We start from the raw sequence: 20,040 nt of genomic DNA on the forward strand, positions 1-20,040 counted from the left end.
ATGTATAGAGATCAGTGGCTTCAACTCCTAGAGCAACTATTGCATCCCTTTTGTTTTCTAATTTAAAAATTCTGCTTCATAAGCACTACTTATGAGGACTTGAAAGAGCATGAATATTTTACAACACATAGAAACCATGATCGTGAGGAGCCTCCGTGGCTCAGACGGCAGCGCGTCGGCCTCTCACCGCTGGATACCGTGGTTCAAATCCCGGTCACTCCATGTGATATTTGTGCTGGACAATGCGGAGGCGGGACAGGTTTTTCTCCCGGTACTCCGGTTTTCCCTGTCATCTTTCATTCCAGCAACACTCTCCATCCTCATTTCATAGCATTTATCAGTCATTAATATCACCTTCGGAGTGGCGACCCCATTGTAATAATAGCCTATATCTGGTTCATTCATCACATCCCTGAGCCGGTCAAAGACTGGAAAACAGGTTGTAGGTTTTCATTTTCAGAAACCATGATCGGGGATGAGCACTTGAAGTCACCTCTGTTTAACTGCCTAAAATATGAGAGCATTTGGTCAACATCACAGTGTATCACCATTTCTTTTTCGGACTGTAGCATCTCAACACATTCAGCACGGTTGTTATACTTTTTAAGCTTCTCAATAATCCATGTTAATCGAAAATACGTTCATTAAATTACATTCTAAAACGACACTAATAATATTAACAATAACATACGAACAAAATGATAAACAAACACATAACCTATACATGACCACGTGTAAACGGGAGATAAGCTATACTTAGTATATTAAACTTCCAGAAATAAAATCGAACGTCTCCTATACTTCTTTGTCACTATTGAAAGCTATTAAGCACAACGACAAAAGCAGACCCGAAATACTTCAGTCGCAACGATTACTTTATACTGGCATTCACGATTACACTGAATGTATTTATGGCTTGCGTTCACCGCCATCTTGCTGATTATCGAAACCTGCGTTTAGGCAAATACTGTATTTGCTTTAGGTCTGAGTATTGGTGTTGGTCTTGGCCCAATCAAAATCAATAAAGCAAAGAAGAAGAATGAAAATACAGAGTAATCCTATCAGTCCGCTTCTGTTCAATATCGCCACAGCAGACATTACAAAATAATAAATAATAATTATTCCTTGCTCTATTAGATACTCTGTGCGTGTTTCAGTGACTGACAAGATTTGAAAGCAAGGATGGCGACAAATTTTGAATGGATGCAGGGGAAAGTGTTAGGATTAGGAAGCGATTTAAATAGAACTCAGGTTCTATCGGATTTAAAGATTGCTATAAGTTCGCAGACGGCAATTCAGCAGAAGTATATTGCCCAAAATTTGCAGCTTGATGCAATATTTGACTGCTTGAATTCTTCTGAAAGGTATTGTTTTTACCAAGACGAAACTATTACGCCTTTATTTATTCCATATTTTACCTCTCTCATTGATGTTGTTGCATTAAAATTTACTTTTTGGCTAATGTTCAGTTACACATATTTTAGGACTGTCATACGCAGTTGCTTGGATGGAATGTAACCTACATTGTTTGGTGTATACGGCATTGATACTGCGTGAAATATCTCCTTTTTAAAAAGGAAATAAAATAAAAATAGAGACCAGATTTGGATAGAGTAAATGTATGAAAGGTTACCTCTTGACATTCTAAAATATAGACATTTTGTTATGTTATAGCACTGAAACTACTGTTGGAATATCTTTCAATCTTTGTAGATGTCTGTGGCATGTCATGGTCCGGAAAACTATTAGGTCCATTTTGTACCTACTGGCAATGGTAATGGTTACAGTCATTGCACATGGACTTGGGTGACTTAACAATTTGATACTGTATGTCAGGGGTATGGCATGCTCATTATCTGAACAGGATAATATATATAAAGTCATCTTTCTGTCTGTATTCTTTGAATATTAACCTGATGCTTGGTTTCTACGTCAGACAGGATGTTTGGTTGTTTTTATTTTTGACGTTGTGTTACAGCATCATGGGTAAAATGGATAGAGGGATCTTTATGAAACGTGGTGTTAAATTCAGGATAAGGGTGAGTAGGATCTAGGCTATAAGTTTGAGAAAAAAATCAGCAGGAGGAAGGTTTGAGAAGGGGGCTAAAATATAAATCTGTGTATCTCTCTTACTTTTGTTTTTGCAGGAAAATTGCTCATGCCAGAGTTGATTAAGAATATTACTTTTTTTTCCAAAATGGTGAAAGCTGAGGGAAATAACGGAGGCAGTCGTCTGAAAGTTGAAGTCCATGGGTCCATAACTAACTATCTGGAGATCATACTGGCAACATTCTAAATGCTTTGTGCATCTGTCTGTACCTTTTTAATATTAACTGGTACTTGGCATTTATACCAGAAGGAAGAGATCAAATGCCAAAAATAAGAAATGCTCAGGGCTTGAGAGAACCAGAAAACCAGTAAGTCTTGACCAGCTGCTGACAGGGAGAGGCTGTCCAACTATTTGACTTCGAATCTCGAGAACATTGTAACGGGTAACAGAAATTTAATCGTGCATGTGTTAAGTGATTATTCCGTCAACAGTGGGTACAATAAGAGTACTTAACACATTCACTCCCAGCTCCCTCCGCGGGTATATAATGATGCAGTCCAGTGATTTTTAGATGCCACCCTGACTCACTAGGTAACATGTAACACGGCTTTAACTTAGTATCACTCTTACACTATAAATCCTAAAAATTTGTACATACTGTCACAAGATGATCTACATAGTACGATTTTTTACTTGCCATGACTATTCGTTATATCACTCAGCGCCCTTGAATTCCAACCGTGCACGTCAGAGATCTCAGGACTGTCGTGTTTATTTAGATCACATATCTCACAATGTAGTAAATTATACCAAGCTGTTGTAAAACGTTCGTCTGCCCGCTGTCTACCGGAAAACTGATCTGCTGTGTCATCTTACCTAGATTTGAACGTAAAAAGTTGGTGCAAATTCAAATCCGTCTTAAGGTCAGATGGATGGTATTTTACACGCATGAAACATAATCTGACCATGGTCCGATATGTGAGTGAATGTGTTAATAAAAATCACTGGTAAGTGATATTGAGTTTTAAGGACTTCACTATTACTTTTAGTGTTGTTGTTTCAGTCATCAGTCTATAGACTGGTTTGATGCAGCCCTCCATGCCACCCTATCCGGTGTTGACCTTTTCATTTCTACATAACTATTGCATCCTACATCTGCTCTAATCTGCTTGTCATATTCATACCTTGGTCTACCCCTACCGTTCTTATCACCTGCACTTCCTTCAAAAACCAACTGAACAAGTCCTGGGTGTCTTAAGATGTGTCCTATCATTCTATCTCTTTTTCTCATCAAATTTAGCCAAATCGATCTCCTCTCACCAATTCGATTCAGTATCTCTTCATTCGTGATTCGATCTATCCATCTCACCTTCAGCATTCTTCTGTAACACCACATTTCAAAAGCTTCTATTCTCTTTCTTTCTGAGCTAGTTATCGTCCATGTTTCACTTCCATACAATGCCACGCTCCACACGAAAGTCTTCAAAAACATCTTTCTAATTCCGATGTCAATGTTCGAAGTGAGCAAATTTCTTTTCTTAAGAAAGCTCTTCCTTGCTTGTGCTAGTCTGCATTTTATGTCCTCCTTACTTCTGCCATCGTTGGTTATTTTACTACCCAAGTAACAATATTCATCTAGGCTACTTCCTTTAAGACTGCATCTCCTAATCTAATATTTCCTACATCACCTGCCTTCGTTCGACTGTACTCCATTACTTTTGTTTTGGACTTATTTATTTTCATGTTTTACTCCTTACCCAAGACTTCATCCATACCATTCAGCAACTTCTCGACATCTTCCACAGTCTCAGATAAAATAACAATATCATCGGCAAATCTCAAGGTTTTGATTTCCTCTCCTTGGACTGTGATTCCCTTTCCAAATTTCTCTTTGATTTCCTTCACTGCCTGTTCTATGTAAACATTGAAAAGGAGAGGGGACAAACTGCAGCCTTGCCTCACTCCTTTCTGGATTGCTGCTTCTTTTTCAAAGCCCTCTCTTCTTATAACTGCAGACTGATTTTTATACAGATTGTAGATAATTCTTCGTTCTCGGTATCTGATCCCTATCATCTTCAGAATCATAAATAGCTTGGTCCAATCAACATTATCGAATGCCTTTTCTAGATCTACGAATGCCATGTACGTGGGCTTGTCCTTCTTGATTCGACCCTCTAAGATCAGACGTAAAGTCAGGATTGCTTCACGTGTTCCTACATTTCTTCTGAAACCAAATTGATGTTCTCCCAACTCAGCTTCAACTTGTTTTTCCATTCTTCTGTAAATAATACGTGTTAAAATTTTGCAGGCATGTGATACTAAACTAATGGTGTGGTAGTTTTCACACCTGTCAGCACCGGCTTTCTTGGAAATAGGTATAACAACATTCTTCTGAAAATCGGATGGGACTTCTCCTGTCTCATACATCTTTCACACTAAATGAAATAACCTTACCATGCTGGTTTCTCCTAAGGCAGTCAGTAATTCAGAGGGAATGTCATCAATTCCAGGTGCCTTGTTCCTATTGAGGTCACTCACAGCTCTGTCAAACTCTGACCTCAAAATTGGGTCTCCCATTTCATCAGCATCAACAGCCTCTTCATGTTCCAGAACCAAATTATCTACATCTTTACCTTGATACAACTGTTGGATATGCTCCTGCCATCTTTCTGCTTTGTCTTCTTTCCCTAGAAGTGGCTTTCCATCTGAGCTCTTAATATTCATACACCTAGATTTCCTTTCTCCAAAGGTTTCCTTGATTTTGCTGTATGCAGCATCTACCTTTCCCAGGACCATACAGCCTTCGACATCCTTGCATTTCTCCTTCAGCCATTCTTCCTTAGCTACCTTGCATTTTCTATCCACTTGATTCTTTATTCGCCTGTATTCTTTTCTGCCCTCTTCATTTCTAGCATTCTTGTATTTTCGTCGTTCATCAATCAGGTCTAGTATCTCCTGAGTTATCCACTGATTCCTAGTTGATCTTTTCTTCCTTCCTAACATTTCTTCAGCAGCCCTATTGACTTAATTTTTCATGACTCTCCTCTCTTCCTCTATAGTGTTTCCTTCAGCCTTTTCATTTAGTCCTTGTGCTGCAACATGTTCCTTGAAACAATCCCTCACACTCTTTTGTTCCAACTTGTCTAGATCCCATCTTTTTGCATTCTTTCCTTTCTTCAATTTCTTCAACTTCAGATGGCATTTCATGACCAACAAGTTGTGGTCAGAGTCCACGCCTGCTCCTGGGAAAGTTTTGCAATCCAACACCTGGTTTCTGAATCTCTGCCTAATCATAATGAAGTCTATTTGATACCTTCCAGTGTCTCCAGGTCTCGTCCACGTATACAGCCGTCGTTTGTGGTGTTTGAACCAAGTATTGGCAAGGACTAAATTATGATCAGTGCAGAATTCAACCAGCCGACTTCCTCTTTCGTTCCTTTGTCCCATTCCAAATTCTCCTACTGTACTACCTTCTCTTCCTTGGCCTACCACTGCATTTGAGTCTCCCATCACAATTAGATTCTCGTCACCTTTTACATATTGTATTAAATCTTCTATATCCTCGTATATTTTTTCGATTTTTTTCATCATCCGCTGAGCAAGTAGGCATATAGACCTGCACTATTGTGGTGGGCATTGGTTTGGTGTCTATCTTGACGACAATAATTCTTTCACTATGCTGGTCGTAGTAGCTTACCCGCTGCCCTATTTTCTTATTCATTATTAAACCAACTCCTGCATTTCCCCTGTTTGATTTTGTGTTGATAATTTGGTAGTCGCCTGACCAAAAATCTTGTTCTTCCTGCGAACGTACTTCACTTACACCAACATCATCAAACTTTAGCCTATCCATCTCCCTTTCCAGATTCTCTAACCTACTACAACTATTCAAACTTCTGACATTCCACGCTCCGACTCGCAGTATGTCAGTATCTATCTTCCTGATGATCGCCCCCTCTCGTGTAGTCCCCACCCGGAGATCCGAATGGGGGACTAGTTTACCTCCGGAATATTTTACCCGGGAGGAAGCCATCATCAGTACATCATTCATACAGAGAGAGCTGCATGTCCTCGGGAGTTAGTTACGGCCGTAGTTTCCCGTTGCTTTCAGCCGTGTAGCAGTATCAACACAGCTAACCCATGTTGAGTATTATTACAAGGCTGTATCAGTCAATCATCTAGACTGCCGCCCTTGCAACTACCAAAAGGCTGCTACCCCCCTTTCGATGAACCATTCGTTAGTCTGGTCTCAACAGATACCCATCCGATATGGTTGCACCTGCGGCTCGGCTATCTGCATCATTGGGACACGCAAGCCTCCCCACCGCGGCAAGGTCACATGGTTCGTAGAGGAGGTTTACCTTTAGTAGTGAATTAAAACATGTATAGTAATGAAGTTGGTACATTTCATGTAATAACCATCAAAATTGAATAATAATAAGTACCATATTTGTAATTCATCAGCAGCTGATTAAGTTAGGATAGGCCAGGGATGGCGAACCTTTTCCAGCTAGTGTGCCATTTTAAGTTTGCTTTACTCTTCTCAACTGTTTACTGTGCCACTTATTGTTTTATTCGAATATTCAAAGTAATATGTTTCATAATATGTAATTAATACTTACTGCAAAAAATACAGTTTAAAATTTGTTAGTTTTGAGACATGTAACATTTTGTAAAAAAAAAAAAAAAAAAAGCAATATAAGGTAAACTCCCATTATAACACACTTTATCATTCAATATTATCAGATATAAAAATAAAAAATACTAATATTGCCAATGGACTTTAAGTGAAATATCGTTCTCACATTTAGCATGAAACTTGTAACAGAGTAAGTTACCCTGTAGCAAATTGCTTCATGGCCAAAAACAGTTGTGGGCGGCTGTTCAACTGTTCAAGTATTATGTTCTCTAGCTTCTGGAGAGTGTATTCAGCATCAACAGCACACTCGATTTGCATCAATGCTTCACCAAGTTATACAAATTTGTTCACCTATGTAGCGCTTTATTGAAATTCAGTCAATTCCATTTCTAAATGATCATTTAAAAATTACCTTAATGCCACTCATTTGTGCAATATGAGGTTTTTGAAATAAGGAGCAATGTTTTCTTCTAATCCCGAAATTGTATTTGTATTTATTAATTAACATAACAGGCGTTCAGCCCCGAATACATGTTCACAATAATAATAAATAAATAACTAATAAAATTAATAAACGTGGTCCAACCTAAGCCACCACTCTCCACCACATACAAAATAAAATGAAATGAACAATAAAACAAAAAGACGTAACGCCACGGTTCTATACCAGAAGCAGCTCCATCAACACCAGTTTACGCCAACTCACGAATAAAAATAAAAGAAAAGATAAGGCTAAGGATAACAACTATCCCATTTCCTATTGCTGGTCCCAAACTATCTTACCTCTTCAGCCTGTTCTATGTTTACATTCTACTGCTTGTGTTGCAACTTTCTGCTTGTTATCACTCACACATACCCACTCATCACGCAACCTTCTTGCTTCAGCATTTTCATCACCTCTATTGTTCCCTGACCTACTCCAAAATAAGCTACAACAGCAACATTACACGATTGCGTACCAAACCAGCCATAACACTAACATCATTCAATCTTTCAGATTCCACCTCCTACAGTAAAAGGCTAAATAATAACAACAATATTCCGTCATTGCATTCCAATCCATCATACCACAGCTTTTACCAATCCGCGTTAACATTGCTTCATTTTATTTCATTCCGCCATAACACTCCATAATAAAATTACCTCTCCATCTCCAAAAATTTCGGCAATGAATAACAAATACCAATCATGCATATACCAACACCTCTCCATTTCTTCATTCTCTCCATACAAACAAACCAAAATTCACAAAATGATAATAAAATCACCTCTCTCCAGCTCCAAAAATTCAATACTCATACCAGACACCAATACAATAATACCACCTCCCAACTCCCACGAATTCAGCCGTAAATAAAGCATCTCAATACCAAACCATACATCACCTAATCATAAATACTAAGCCTTCAATACTTCCAACACCACATTTCAGCAATACAGCACCAACTCCACATCATATACCACCTCTACTTATATCACCACTTCTCCCACACCACATTCCAACGATATAACACTTCATAAATTAATCATAACACATAATCATAAATACCAAGCCCTTAATATTTTCTGACACCCCATTTCAGCAGTACAACACCAACTCCACTTCTTATACCACCTCTACTTCTTCTACCATTACACTCACCTTCTGCCATCCGCCATCTTATACCACCACTTCTCCAACACCCCATTTCAACCCTATAACATATCATAACTTATACATCACTTCTCCATCACAACATTTCAGCCTCCACAGATAAATAACACATATTCAACCATGCTTCGACAATAACACTCACCTTCTGCATCAACCATCTTATATCACCACTTCTCCAACACCTCATTTCAACAATATAACACCTCCTAATTTAATCACAATACATACCAAGCCCTCAAAAAACTTCCAACACCACATTTCAGCAATATAACACCAACTCCTCCTCAAATACCAGCTCCACTTCTTCGACCATTACACTCTCCTTCTACCCTCCACCATTTTCTACCACCACTTCTCCAATACCTCATTTCAGCCCAATAACACGTCATAACTTACCACTTCTCCATCACCACATTTCAGCCTTCACAAATAAATACCATCATAACTTCCAACTCCACAACACCACCTACATCTCTTAATTCTTCGACCATCATGTCCTTAATTACTTACTACTCGCTTTATTATTGTTATTTCTTCTTTCTATAAATAGCTGCCAACATGGCCATAATTTCACTATCTCTCTGACCGCCCCGGCTCAGCTCGTGCCGGAGCCTCTCCCGGGTTACCTCTGTCCTTACTTGTTTACCCTGATCTTGCCTTACTCTACTGTTTTCACTTCCCAGTCTTTGCGTTTCCCTTACTTCACTGCTTTCCCTTCCTTGCCTGCCCTCTTCACTTCTTTTGACACTTCCCTTACTTCTCTCTTCCCTGCAAATAGTCACATTCTCACTTGTCCTTTCTACCCGCACTTCTTCACTCCAAACACTGCTATTATCACTTGACACCTCTCCCTGCCTCTCTTCACACGGTACACTGTTACTTCTTGTATTTTGCCTATCCTCTCCACTAATCGCTGCACTACTCCCTTTTTCTTCAGCCCGCTTTGACTTCATCTCTAAGTCCATCCTCAGCACACTGTTATTTGTATTTCGCCTCACTTGCCTGCAGTTTATTGCACTACTCTCCTTTTCTCCCTCTTGTTTTAACTTCGATTCTGAATCCATCAGTCTATCCACAGACCAGATTCTCTTCCAGTTTCTGTCTGACACCACTAGATTTTGACCTCTGATAGTTGCCCTCAGCCCCTGTTTTACAGCCAGTATCTTGTGTTTTCTGAGTAGCCTCTCATTTCTGATCGCATCACTTCCCACTTCTCTCCTTATCCATATTTTATCCCTCTGGACATTTCCCGCATTTGCTAACACAATATCCGCCATCAACGTTGAAAACAATTGAACCTTTATAGGCCTATTGCCTCTAGTTCTCCCCACTCTCTGCACATCGTCAATATCCACTTCACTAAAATTTATTTTCATTTTTCCCTGTATTAGGTCCACTACTTTATAAGTTGTAATTACTTTGACTTCACTCGTCTCCTCAGGCACTCCATAAATAAACAAGCACTTCTTCCTTCTATATAAAATATTCGCTTCCACTTCTACTTTCAGCTTTAAATTCTCTTCCAGTCGTCCTACTTTATCCCTTAGTGCTACCACTTCCTCGGCGTTATTTCTCACCTGTGCTGCTATGTCGTCCGTTTTTCCTCTTATCCATACTTCCATTTTTTTAATCTTACTGGTCTGTTCTTCAATCATCTCTTTTATTTGCCCGAAAGGGCAAACTTCTGTCAACACCTCTCGTACAGCTCTTTTGATTGCGTCCATATTTTCTCTTTCCTCATTTCTACTAGATGACGGGCCTGGGTTCAACTCGACTCCCCCAATACATAGTAAAATTATAATCACTGCTGCCGATAACAATAGTTCTCCTTTCCTCTCCATATCCATTTTACACCCACCTGGCTTCTTTTCTTCTTTCTTCATTTTCCTCTGCCATCTTCCTATCGTCGCTCTGTACTGCTCTGTACCAATCATTGTCGGCCCACTTCTCGGCGACCTTCCAGCACTCCACACTCTCGAACTCCACTCCCCCTCCCGGGACTCAGCACTCAATGCGACCTCCTTTGTCGGTGGCTTAGGCAAGACTGGAATCCCGAGATTGGAAAAATATCTTGGAAACTCCTTGTTTTGAAATCTGTAAGACGTCCACATACTTCTTACAAATACTTTTTATACTTATTGTTGGAAATGCGCACAAATGTGCAGAGTATAACAAAAATTGTTTGCTTTGTACACAGTTCGTTGTTATAATGATAACACGTTTTTTCACACAGTTGATATATGCAAGTCTTCATCGGATTGTGGTATATCTTGTTTATGCAGAGGTGATGATGGAAGTACGTGTCTTATCTTGAAATTTGCTGACGTCCAGATCCTATCAATCATGGCACCCGTGCTCTAGAACTCTGGCCAGATTTCGAGGCGCGGCCCTTTAAACTTTGTAATTCTTGTTCTGCTACTATGGTAGATGGGAGCACGAAAGTTGTTTTCAAGACCTCCAGCAGAAAAGTCTCTCTAGCTAGTACATATGTTAGGCGAGATCTTGTTGATTTGGATACACCAAAGGCTTTTGTTTAGGAAGCATACTTTAACTCTTTCCAAGGTAGCTAGGTTTTTCCTGGTGAGGTCAGGCTATATAATTTCAATGCCGTGGGTTAGGATAGGAATAACATTTGCCTCTAATAATTTTATTGCTGTTTCAAAGTAAATGAGTGCTTGAATATGCTTGATATTATTTATTGCTAGGATAGCTTGTGCAGCTCATTCTGTTAGCCTATGTGTTTTGTAAAGCATTTGCCACTGGGTTTTAGCATGATCCCTAACTATTTGAAATCATTGACTATTTTGAATTTGCTGTTGGATCTGGCAATTTCTGTTCCGTTAGGTATTTTACCTCCATTTCTGAAGACCGTCATTTCTGCTTTTGTCTTGTCAGTGTAGAAGTTATTGTTTTGACACCATTTTACAATGATATCTGTGGGACTCTGTAATTTGTGCAGGTTAGTGGAGCCAACTACTATGTCGTCTGCATATGCAAAAATGTGAATGTCTTCTAAGGGCATCACAGACCTGTTATTGCTCAATCTCGTGCTGCTAGAAGTCGCCTGTCCCTCTAAGAAGATGTGTTGTTGCCGGTAGCACGAACGGATATCAGATGTGACTATTTAGCAGGCTAGAGTCTCGTTCTTTATCAGAATTAACCGGACAAATCGCTCCACCAACTAAAAACAGCTTGCACCACCACCCACCGAATCAAGAAAGAGCTCTCAGTCTGTCAGTCCTTCCGGTGTCCGGGCCTGGTGAGGTTTCCTGTGTTGAGTCAAATTAAGCCGCGGGCTCCACTCCTGGTGGTGCCCTTCTGTCATTTCCTTTAAGTTTCAGCTTTGCAACCATACTTCCCCCGGAACCCAAAAGCTTTGGTTTCCCGGGAGCTGCCCGCCGAGTCACCGGAGGAACTTCGACGGATCGCTAGCTGGTCAAAAATTGGATGTATGGCTTTTCAGGCGTTTGCTCTATTAACCAGCATTTCGTCTTAGGTCTGACACTAGACTCGTCAGAGTGGGATGTGTCAGACCCTACCCACTGATGCTGGGGTGTATGCAGGTGAACTTATCAGAAGCCTCTTATGTGGCACAGTCTGATAACTGCATACGGGAGAACTTTCGTTCTTGATTAATGAAAACATACTTGGCAAATGCTTTCGCTTCAGCGATCCAAGAATTTCACCTCTAACGTCGCAATACGAATGCCCCGCCTGTCCCTATTAATCATTACCTCGGGTTCCAAAAACTAACAAAATAAAACCGAGGTCCTATTCCATTATTCCATGCACACAGTATTCCGGCACAGCCGGCCTGCTTTGAGCACTCTAATTTGTTCAAAGTAAACGTGCCGGCCCACCTCGACACGCAATGAAGAGCACCGCGGTAGGATTTCATCGGGGTCTGCCTACGGCGCGCAGAAACCGCACGCGGATAACCACGGCGGCCGCACGCTTTCGACTCGCCACCACCGGCAGGACGTCCCACGAACCATGCCAGTTAGACACCGATCCTTATAGTGTAGTATTGTAATATTTCTTTGATATTATTATTATTATTATTATTATTTCTTTGATTACTCTTGTCCATACGTTTTCTCTTCCTTTTTGTGTCTTCAAAAGTTAATTGACCGAGCTCGATAGCTGCAGTCGCTTAATTGCGGCCAGTATCCAGTATTCGGGAGATAGTGGGTTCGAACCCCACTGTCGGCAGCCCTGAAGATGGTTTGCCATGGTTTCCCATTTTCACACCAGGCAAATGCTGGGGCTGTACCTAATTAAGGCTACGCCTGCTTCCTTCCCACTCCTAGCTCCTTCCTGTCCCAACGTCGCCATAAGACCTGTCTGTGTCGGTGCGACGTAAAGCAAGTTGCAAAGAAAAAAAAAATGATGTGCAAAATTTAACATCAATTAAAGTTGTAATGTAAGTGAAGGAAAGTACTTAAATGTCTTTATTTCAACATCCCTGATGAATACTTCACATTTCTCTGGAATGATGTTATGATCTCAATCTATCTGCAATATGTCTCTTTCCTTGCAGTTCATTATTCACATCATTGTATACTACTGGGAAATCAGGGGAAAGATTCAATTGCACAGTACAATAGGGTCCGTAACTGCTGGGAATTCTTCCTGTTTTTCTATCATGAAGAAGCAAATTAAGTCCAACCCCATTTTAATACAAGATATTGCTTCGCTTCCTTCATTATATATTTCTCTGTTGTCGTAGTTTGTAAGCTCAGCAATTGAAATAATGCCTCCCTTATCACATTTCACAAGGAAATCGGACAAAATCAGCTAACCTTGCTTGTAAAGTCATGTCCGTACTTTCATCAAGGCATACTGAATACATGTGGGAATTATACAAATCAGCTTTCAATTGCTCCGAAACATCTTAACTTGTTCTTGTTATTCTGTCCTCAGCAGTATGGTTGCTGGCATTTCTCTAATTCCATTATTTATTTGTTGTTTGTTAGGAGTCTTCAAATAACGTGTCGGACGTCAATAAGAAAGTCTTCAAGAACTCACCGTCAGAAAGTGGTTTCCCATGCTGTACTGTGCATTGAGACAGATGGAAACAGCCACACTGATATTACTCTTTGGCCAGAAAGATGATACAAACAAAGTGCATTTTGTGAAATTAACTCTCTTCTTTCTTCATTTGGCATGGAACGAACATTAGAATGATTAGTCTTGAAATGGCGCTTTACATCAAATGTGTGGTGTACTGTAAGTGAATGAAAGTACTTAAATGTCTTTATTTCAACATCCCTGACGAATACTTCACATGATTTTATGATCTCAAACAATCTATCTGCAATATGTCCCTTTCCTTGCAGTTCATTATTCACATCATTGTATACTACTGGGAAATCAGGGGAAAGATTCAATTGCACAGTACAATAGGGTCCGTAACTGCTGGGAATTCTTCCTATTTTTCTATCATGAAGAAGCAAATTAAGTCCAACCCCATTTTAATACAAGATATTGCTTCGCTTCCTTCATTATATATTTCTCTGTTGTCGTAGTTCGTAAGCTCAACAATTGAAATAATGCCTCCCTTATCACATTTCCTCAAGGAAATCGGACAAAATCAGCTAACCTTGCTTGAAAAGTCACGTCCGTGCTTTCATCAAGACGTACTGAATACATGTGGGAATTATACAAATCAGCTTTCAATTGCTCCGAAACATCTTAACTTGTTCTTGTTATTCTGTCCTCAGCAGTATGGTGGCTGGCATTTCTCTAATTCCGTTAATTATTTGTTGTTTGTTAGGAAAGTCTTCAAATAACGTGTCAGACGTTAATAAGAAAGTCTTCAAGAACTCACCGTCAGAAAGTGGTTTCCCATGCTGTACTATGCATTGAGACAGATGGAAACAGCCTCACTGATATTAGTCTTTGGCCAGAAAGATGATACAAATGAACTTAGTTCATTTCATTTTGTGAAATGAACTATCTTCTTTCTTCATTTGGCATGGAACGAACATTAGAATGATTAGTCTTGAAATGGCGCTTTACATCAAATGTGTGGGATATAACTGTTCTTGAACACAGGCAAGACAAAGCTTTATTGCTTTGGTCACTACCTTAGTTAAGTTTCTGCCTTTTTCCGCACTGAAAACTTGTTTGTGTGGTCCGTATACAAAACCACCAGAAAACGACATGCAGTAAACAGTTACACTCAAAGAATAATTACGTGCTACTGGCTACCACATACAAGTAAAACTTCACTTCTGGACCTATCAGTGTAGCAGTGTTGTCATATTGCATGTCTGAAGAAACTACAGTTTAAATTTTTTATATTTAATTCTTACACGTGAAACACTATGACTATATGACACACAGTATATGTATAGTCTGTAGTACAAGACGTATATAAAAACTTTAATTTGTTCATGTGGCGTGCCACCGAAATTGTGTTGGCATGTCACCTAATGACGTGTGGCATAGGTTCGTCATCCCTGCGATAGGCTATAGTTATTTGGAGGAAGATGAAAATGAGTTTGTCTCCTTTGCTGTTGCCCAGGTGGCAGATTTCCTAATCTTTCTTGGTTATTATTCCAATCTCTAATTCCTTTTCCTATAAAGGGAAATTTGCCTCTTTATGACATTTCCTACATTCAAAAACTCCTCTTAAGCTTATTTGTTCACTAATGTCATTCCATGCCATCTCTCCACTGACACCTCGAAATATACCACTTAGTTGAGCTCTTCTTCTCTTTACTGCAAAGTTTTCCCAGCTGAAAGTTTGCAACATTTTCTTAATGCTATCCTTTTCTCGGAAATCACCCAGAAGAAATCGTGTTGCTTACCTTTGGATCTTTTTCCTTCTCAAATCAAGTAATCATGAAACCATACTCCAATTGAGATCTTACGAGCGACTTGAATAAAAGAAATAGATATTGTGCAGAGGAAAGTAGCAAGATTTGTAATGGGATTTCAGGAGAAAAAGTAGTGTATCAGGAATGTTAGAGGAACTTGGGTGGGAAACTTTAAGTAAGAGAAGGGAAAAAACTAGACTTATAGGATTATATAGAGCCTATACAGGAGAAGCAGCATGGGGAGAAATCCGTGAGAGGCTTCAGTTGGAAAATAATTATATCGGCAGAACTGACCACAAGTATAAAATTAGAAGGAATTTTAGCAGAAGCGATTGGGGTAAATTTTCATTCATTGGGAAGGGCGTGAAGGAGTGGAACAGTTTACCAGGGGTAGTGTTTGATCCTTTTCCAAAATCTGTGCAGATATTCAAGAAGAGAATAAACACAACAGAGAAAATAAATGAAATGTTAGAGGGCATTCGACCAGCGCAGGCTATTGTAAATAAAAAATGTGTGTGAATAAATTAATTCCATCCCCTGGTCTATGGAGTTTGGACTGGTGATGGGCTATACTCTCGCTCGAGACTCTCGAGACTGACATCGCAGATCTCGAGACTCTCGCGAGAATCTCGAGACCAATCCTCCTGAAGTGCAACCTGTGCGACGTACCAGTAACTACGACTGTAAACCTGATAGTATATCATTGGCAGTTTTTGCGTGAAATAACGTTCTCATATGAAAATGTGTGAGCCAATACATTTTGTCAAAAGCCTGGAAAAGTACTGCATGTTCAACTACGAACCCCTTAATACCATTAACGAAAGAGAAAACAGAATGTCAGTATCTTAAACTGTTCACGACTTATTTGTGATGGACATCTTAGCTGAATAACCATGCATAATTTGTGAATAACACTGTAGATAGGATGTACACCTACTTGGATACTAGAGGCGTGCATTATTCGAACCTGAGACGGGGAAGATGTGCTTTGCTACATATGCAACCCCCATTACAATTGAGTGGAATGTGTAATCTAAAATACCCGACTTTGTTCCAATTCTTTCAGCAGGGGTGATGGGCAACGCTCTCGAGACCGATTTTCGTGTGATGCGAGCTGTGCGACGTGTGTAACCTTGATAGTTATCATCAGTTCTCATATGGAAACGTGTGTTACGATAAATTTTGTCAAAAGCCTAGGAAAGCACTGCATGTTGAACTATGAGCTCCTTAATACCATTAACGAAAGTGAAGACAGAATGCCAGTATCTTAAACTGTTTACGAGTTATGTCAGGTGTACTTCTTAGCTGAATAACCCGTATAATTTGTTAATAACTGTTATTAGGATGTAAACCTACCTGGATGACTCACAATCGTTGTCGGCAGAGTAGCTTCTTGTGATGCAGACCGGGCCGGCAGTGTTCTTTGACTATTCCTCTTCATTTATATTATGCGTTTGTAAGTGCCGGATCATCCCAGAAGTATTTCTGTCGACGTATTTTACTTCTTTTGAATAAGCAACACAGCGGGCTGTGCTATGTGACATCTCTTCAAAATAAGACATCCACGACTTACGTTGCGTTTCGGACATCGTCTTCAAGTTTTCGCGTACAACTAGACACAATATCACATCGCACTGTCATATATCGAAGTACCTAATTATGACGTGAATACTCTATAACAGGGCTCTCAGGGTGCATGCGCGTGGTGCATGCACTGTGCACGGTGCAAAAGACGACTTCGCTTGGTTGACCAGAGTGCAGACCCCCCACTCCTCTTTCCCTACACCTGCCTCACGTTCGGCCTGTCTCCGCGTTCCTCACCTTCACTTCTGTTTCTCCCCCACTGCGAAATGTTTACGTGTGGTGAGCGGAGACGCTCAGTTGTATGGGACAAGGTTACCAGTGTTATTAAAAAAACCTCTTCTTTCAGTTTAGTTCGAGGGTCCCATTTCCGAAAGGCGCTGGACCAGGGTACTAAACAACTTTACAGGTGGTGCACGGCATGCTGGATATTTGTCAGATTACGTTTGGTTTGAGTAGTGTCCTTCTCTAGCTCTTCTTTTCCTTTTTCCTTGCAATTATACCAGTAATGTCTGGAATAAGGGATCGGCTGACAGCAATTCTGAGAGCGTTCTTTAAATTACAATCAGAAATACTAGCACGCAATCTAGTTTTTGTACAAGTCAAAATAGAAAAAAACCTTTCACATATACATGTGGAACCAAACATAGAAATAATCTTAGCTGCTTCTCGATGTAGCTTAGGAAAATCTGCCTTCGATAAATTCTGGTAGAATTCGGGCAAAGTCTTTGTATGGAAAAACAGATCTTTTTGACACTTTCAACTGCTACCGAAGAGGGCTTTACAAAGACATCAAGCATTGGCTGCAGGTCAGTAATATCCTGTAACGAGAAACACACTTTTTAAAAATAAAAGTTATGTTTTCAATATATGAAATTACTTTGGAGTACCAAAAGGGACATATTTACATAAAGAGGTATTGTGGACGAATATTTTCTAATTGCATGTTACGCTTGTACACTTAAAACCATCTCATTTTTTTACAGTTGACGGTATACCGGTACTTTACCTGGAATCGGTCGCTAAACTCGTTTTCAAGGGATTGTAGCACCTCGACGTACTTTTCAAAGCGTGCTCCTTCCCGCACAGATGCTGTCAAACAAAACCATAGTAACGTTTTGAGTAAACCACTTTGTAAAACCTAGAGTATTTATTCAAGATTATAATATGTATATATATCGCTTACCTAGCTCTGGGAAGTGTTCCGTATTTTTTTCCGAAAGGTTGTGTTTGAGGAGTTGAAGTTTCTGTTGGAAAGCCTTAATCTTGCTGACCATGTCGTTAATTAGATGATTTTCTTTTTGGAGTTTCAGACTTAGATCATTTAGAAGAGCCATAATATCTGCTAAAAATCCTAAGTCAGCTGCCCATTCAGGGTCATGTAAAAGTGGTTCTGGACGTTCTTTTTCCACCAAAAACTCAGCAACAGCGTGGCGTATTCGAAAAAATCGTAAAATCACCTTTCCCTTGCTTAACCACCGTACCTCTGTATGGTAGGGGATATCGGGATACTCTTCCTCAAGTGAAACCAAAAATTCTTTGAATTGGCGATGAGTGAGCCCGTGAGAACGAATATAGTTCACGATAAGCACAACTACGTTCATCACGCCTTGAAGACCGATAACTTTTGCACAAATAGCCTCTTGGTGGGCAAAACAATGAATGGATGGCAAATTCGGCATATTAAGCTTTTTCTGCAATAAACCAGTGAACCCTTTTACTTTACCGTGCATTTCTGGCGCGGAAAATAGCTTTTCCCAAGTGAGTCCTATTCCTTCAGCTGCCATTTCGACCGCGTCTAAAATATCCGCACCTGTAGTAGTGTCCTTCATTGAAATCATATCTAGGAGATCTTCCGTTACATGCAGGTCGTCGTCTACGCCACGTAAAAAAATGGCTAAGTGGGATGTGTCGCTAATATCCATTGACTCATCAAGTGCAATGGAATACGCTAAGAAGTGTTGAGTTTTGGCTGCCAATTGTTCACGCAAATTCCCTGCAATGTCGCTGATTCGTCGAGTTATTGTCATACTGGACAATGGTATTCTGCTGAATGCTGGAGCTAATGTAGGGTTCATTGTCTCTACTACGTCCAACAAAATACTCTTTATTAGTGGCCCTTCCATAAACGGCTTCCCAGCTCTTGCTAGCCGTAAAGCAACTTTATAACTAGTTCTAAGAGCAGCGTCACTACACCCTTCATCTTCCTCGCCCTAAATTATATATCTTAAAGAAGTGAATTAGAAATACAGATACATGTTTGAGAGGAAAGTAAACATAATTTTTAAAAAATGTAGAACCCGTAACCAAACTGAAAATGCTACAGTACTGGAACAAACCTCATTTGTGGATATAGAATGCTCTTCTTCAAGATGTTTCAACCTCTTTAATTCTTTCTCTCTGGCATCTCCTATGATTTCACAATCATTTTCCGAATGTATTCTGTTGTAGTGTCTTTCAATAGACGATTTTCTTAAACACGTAATTATCGTCCCACAGATTAAGCATTTGGCGTTATCGTCACGACAGACAAAAAAATACGAAAGTTCCCAGTTCGATTGAAATGGACTTTCGGCATTCTTTGCTTTCTTCGAAACAGGTTGCTCCATTATTATGTTGTTGTCGTGCGCTTATCTATTTCACTGATAAACACGTCGTCTACCACCAAACGCTTCGTCGCTCTCAGTACACGACACCATCCGAGTCAAGCCGAGTTCCGTCGAGGGGGACCGATGCACAGTGCACAGAGTCTATGCCCCTCGCTCTGCACGCGTGAGAGTTTTGGCGTTTGAGAGGCCCTGCTCTATAACATTGTAAGGAATTATGTCCTTTGTCACCAAAATATCGGTAAACAAGCAGTGTTCATGTGTTATTGAATGTGGGGTCTGATAACGATGTACACCTGTCAAAAGAATTGGAGCAAACTGAAGCATTTTAGATTACACATTCCACTCATACGTAATGGTGGTTGCATATGTAGCAAGGCGCATCTTGCCTCGTCTCGAGTTCGACTAATGCTCGCCTCTAGTATCCAGGTACGTGTACCTACAGCAGCCGTCAGGTTCTGTACTAAAACCACTCATTCGTGTACCTATCAGTGCATACAATGCCAGAATTCGTATCCTTTATAATTATGTTATACTGCGTCAAAATAGACCTGGGTAGAAATGAACACCCTAATCGCTTGTTGACACGTATGTTCGAAATTGAGAACGCCCGTGGTTGGCTATTCGCATACTTGGCACAAACAACATTGCTCCAACTACCTGTAGACCTACGACCCGCTGCTCGC

General features: G+C 40.1%; 1 protein-coding gene across 1 annotated transcript in view; it reads left to right on the top strand.

The window, feature by feature from the left end:
* Positions 1 to 1,020: 1,020 nt before the first annotated feature.
* Positions 1,021 to 20,040, top strand: part of LOC136866188 (26S proteasome non-ATPase regulatory subunit 5) — a 141,664-nt gene continuing 122,644 nt past the window's right edge. Inside the window, exon 1 of the mRNA XM_067142929.2 lies at positions 1,021 to 1,364. Coding sequence (XP_066999030.2) covers positions 1,183 to 1,364 — 182 coding nt within the window. The 5' untranslated portion in view covers positions 1,021 to 1,182. The remainder of the gene's footprint in view (positions 1,365 to 20,040) is intronic.

The sequence above is a fragment of the Anabrus simplex genome, chromosome 3, assembly GCF_040414725.1.
Source record: "Anabrus simplex isolate iqAnaSimp1 chromosome 3, ASM4041472v1, whole genome shotgun sequence".
Lineage (NCBI taxonomy): Eukaryota > Metazoa > Arthropoda > Insecta > Orthoptera > Tettigoniidae > Anabrus > Anabrus simplex.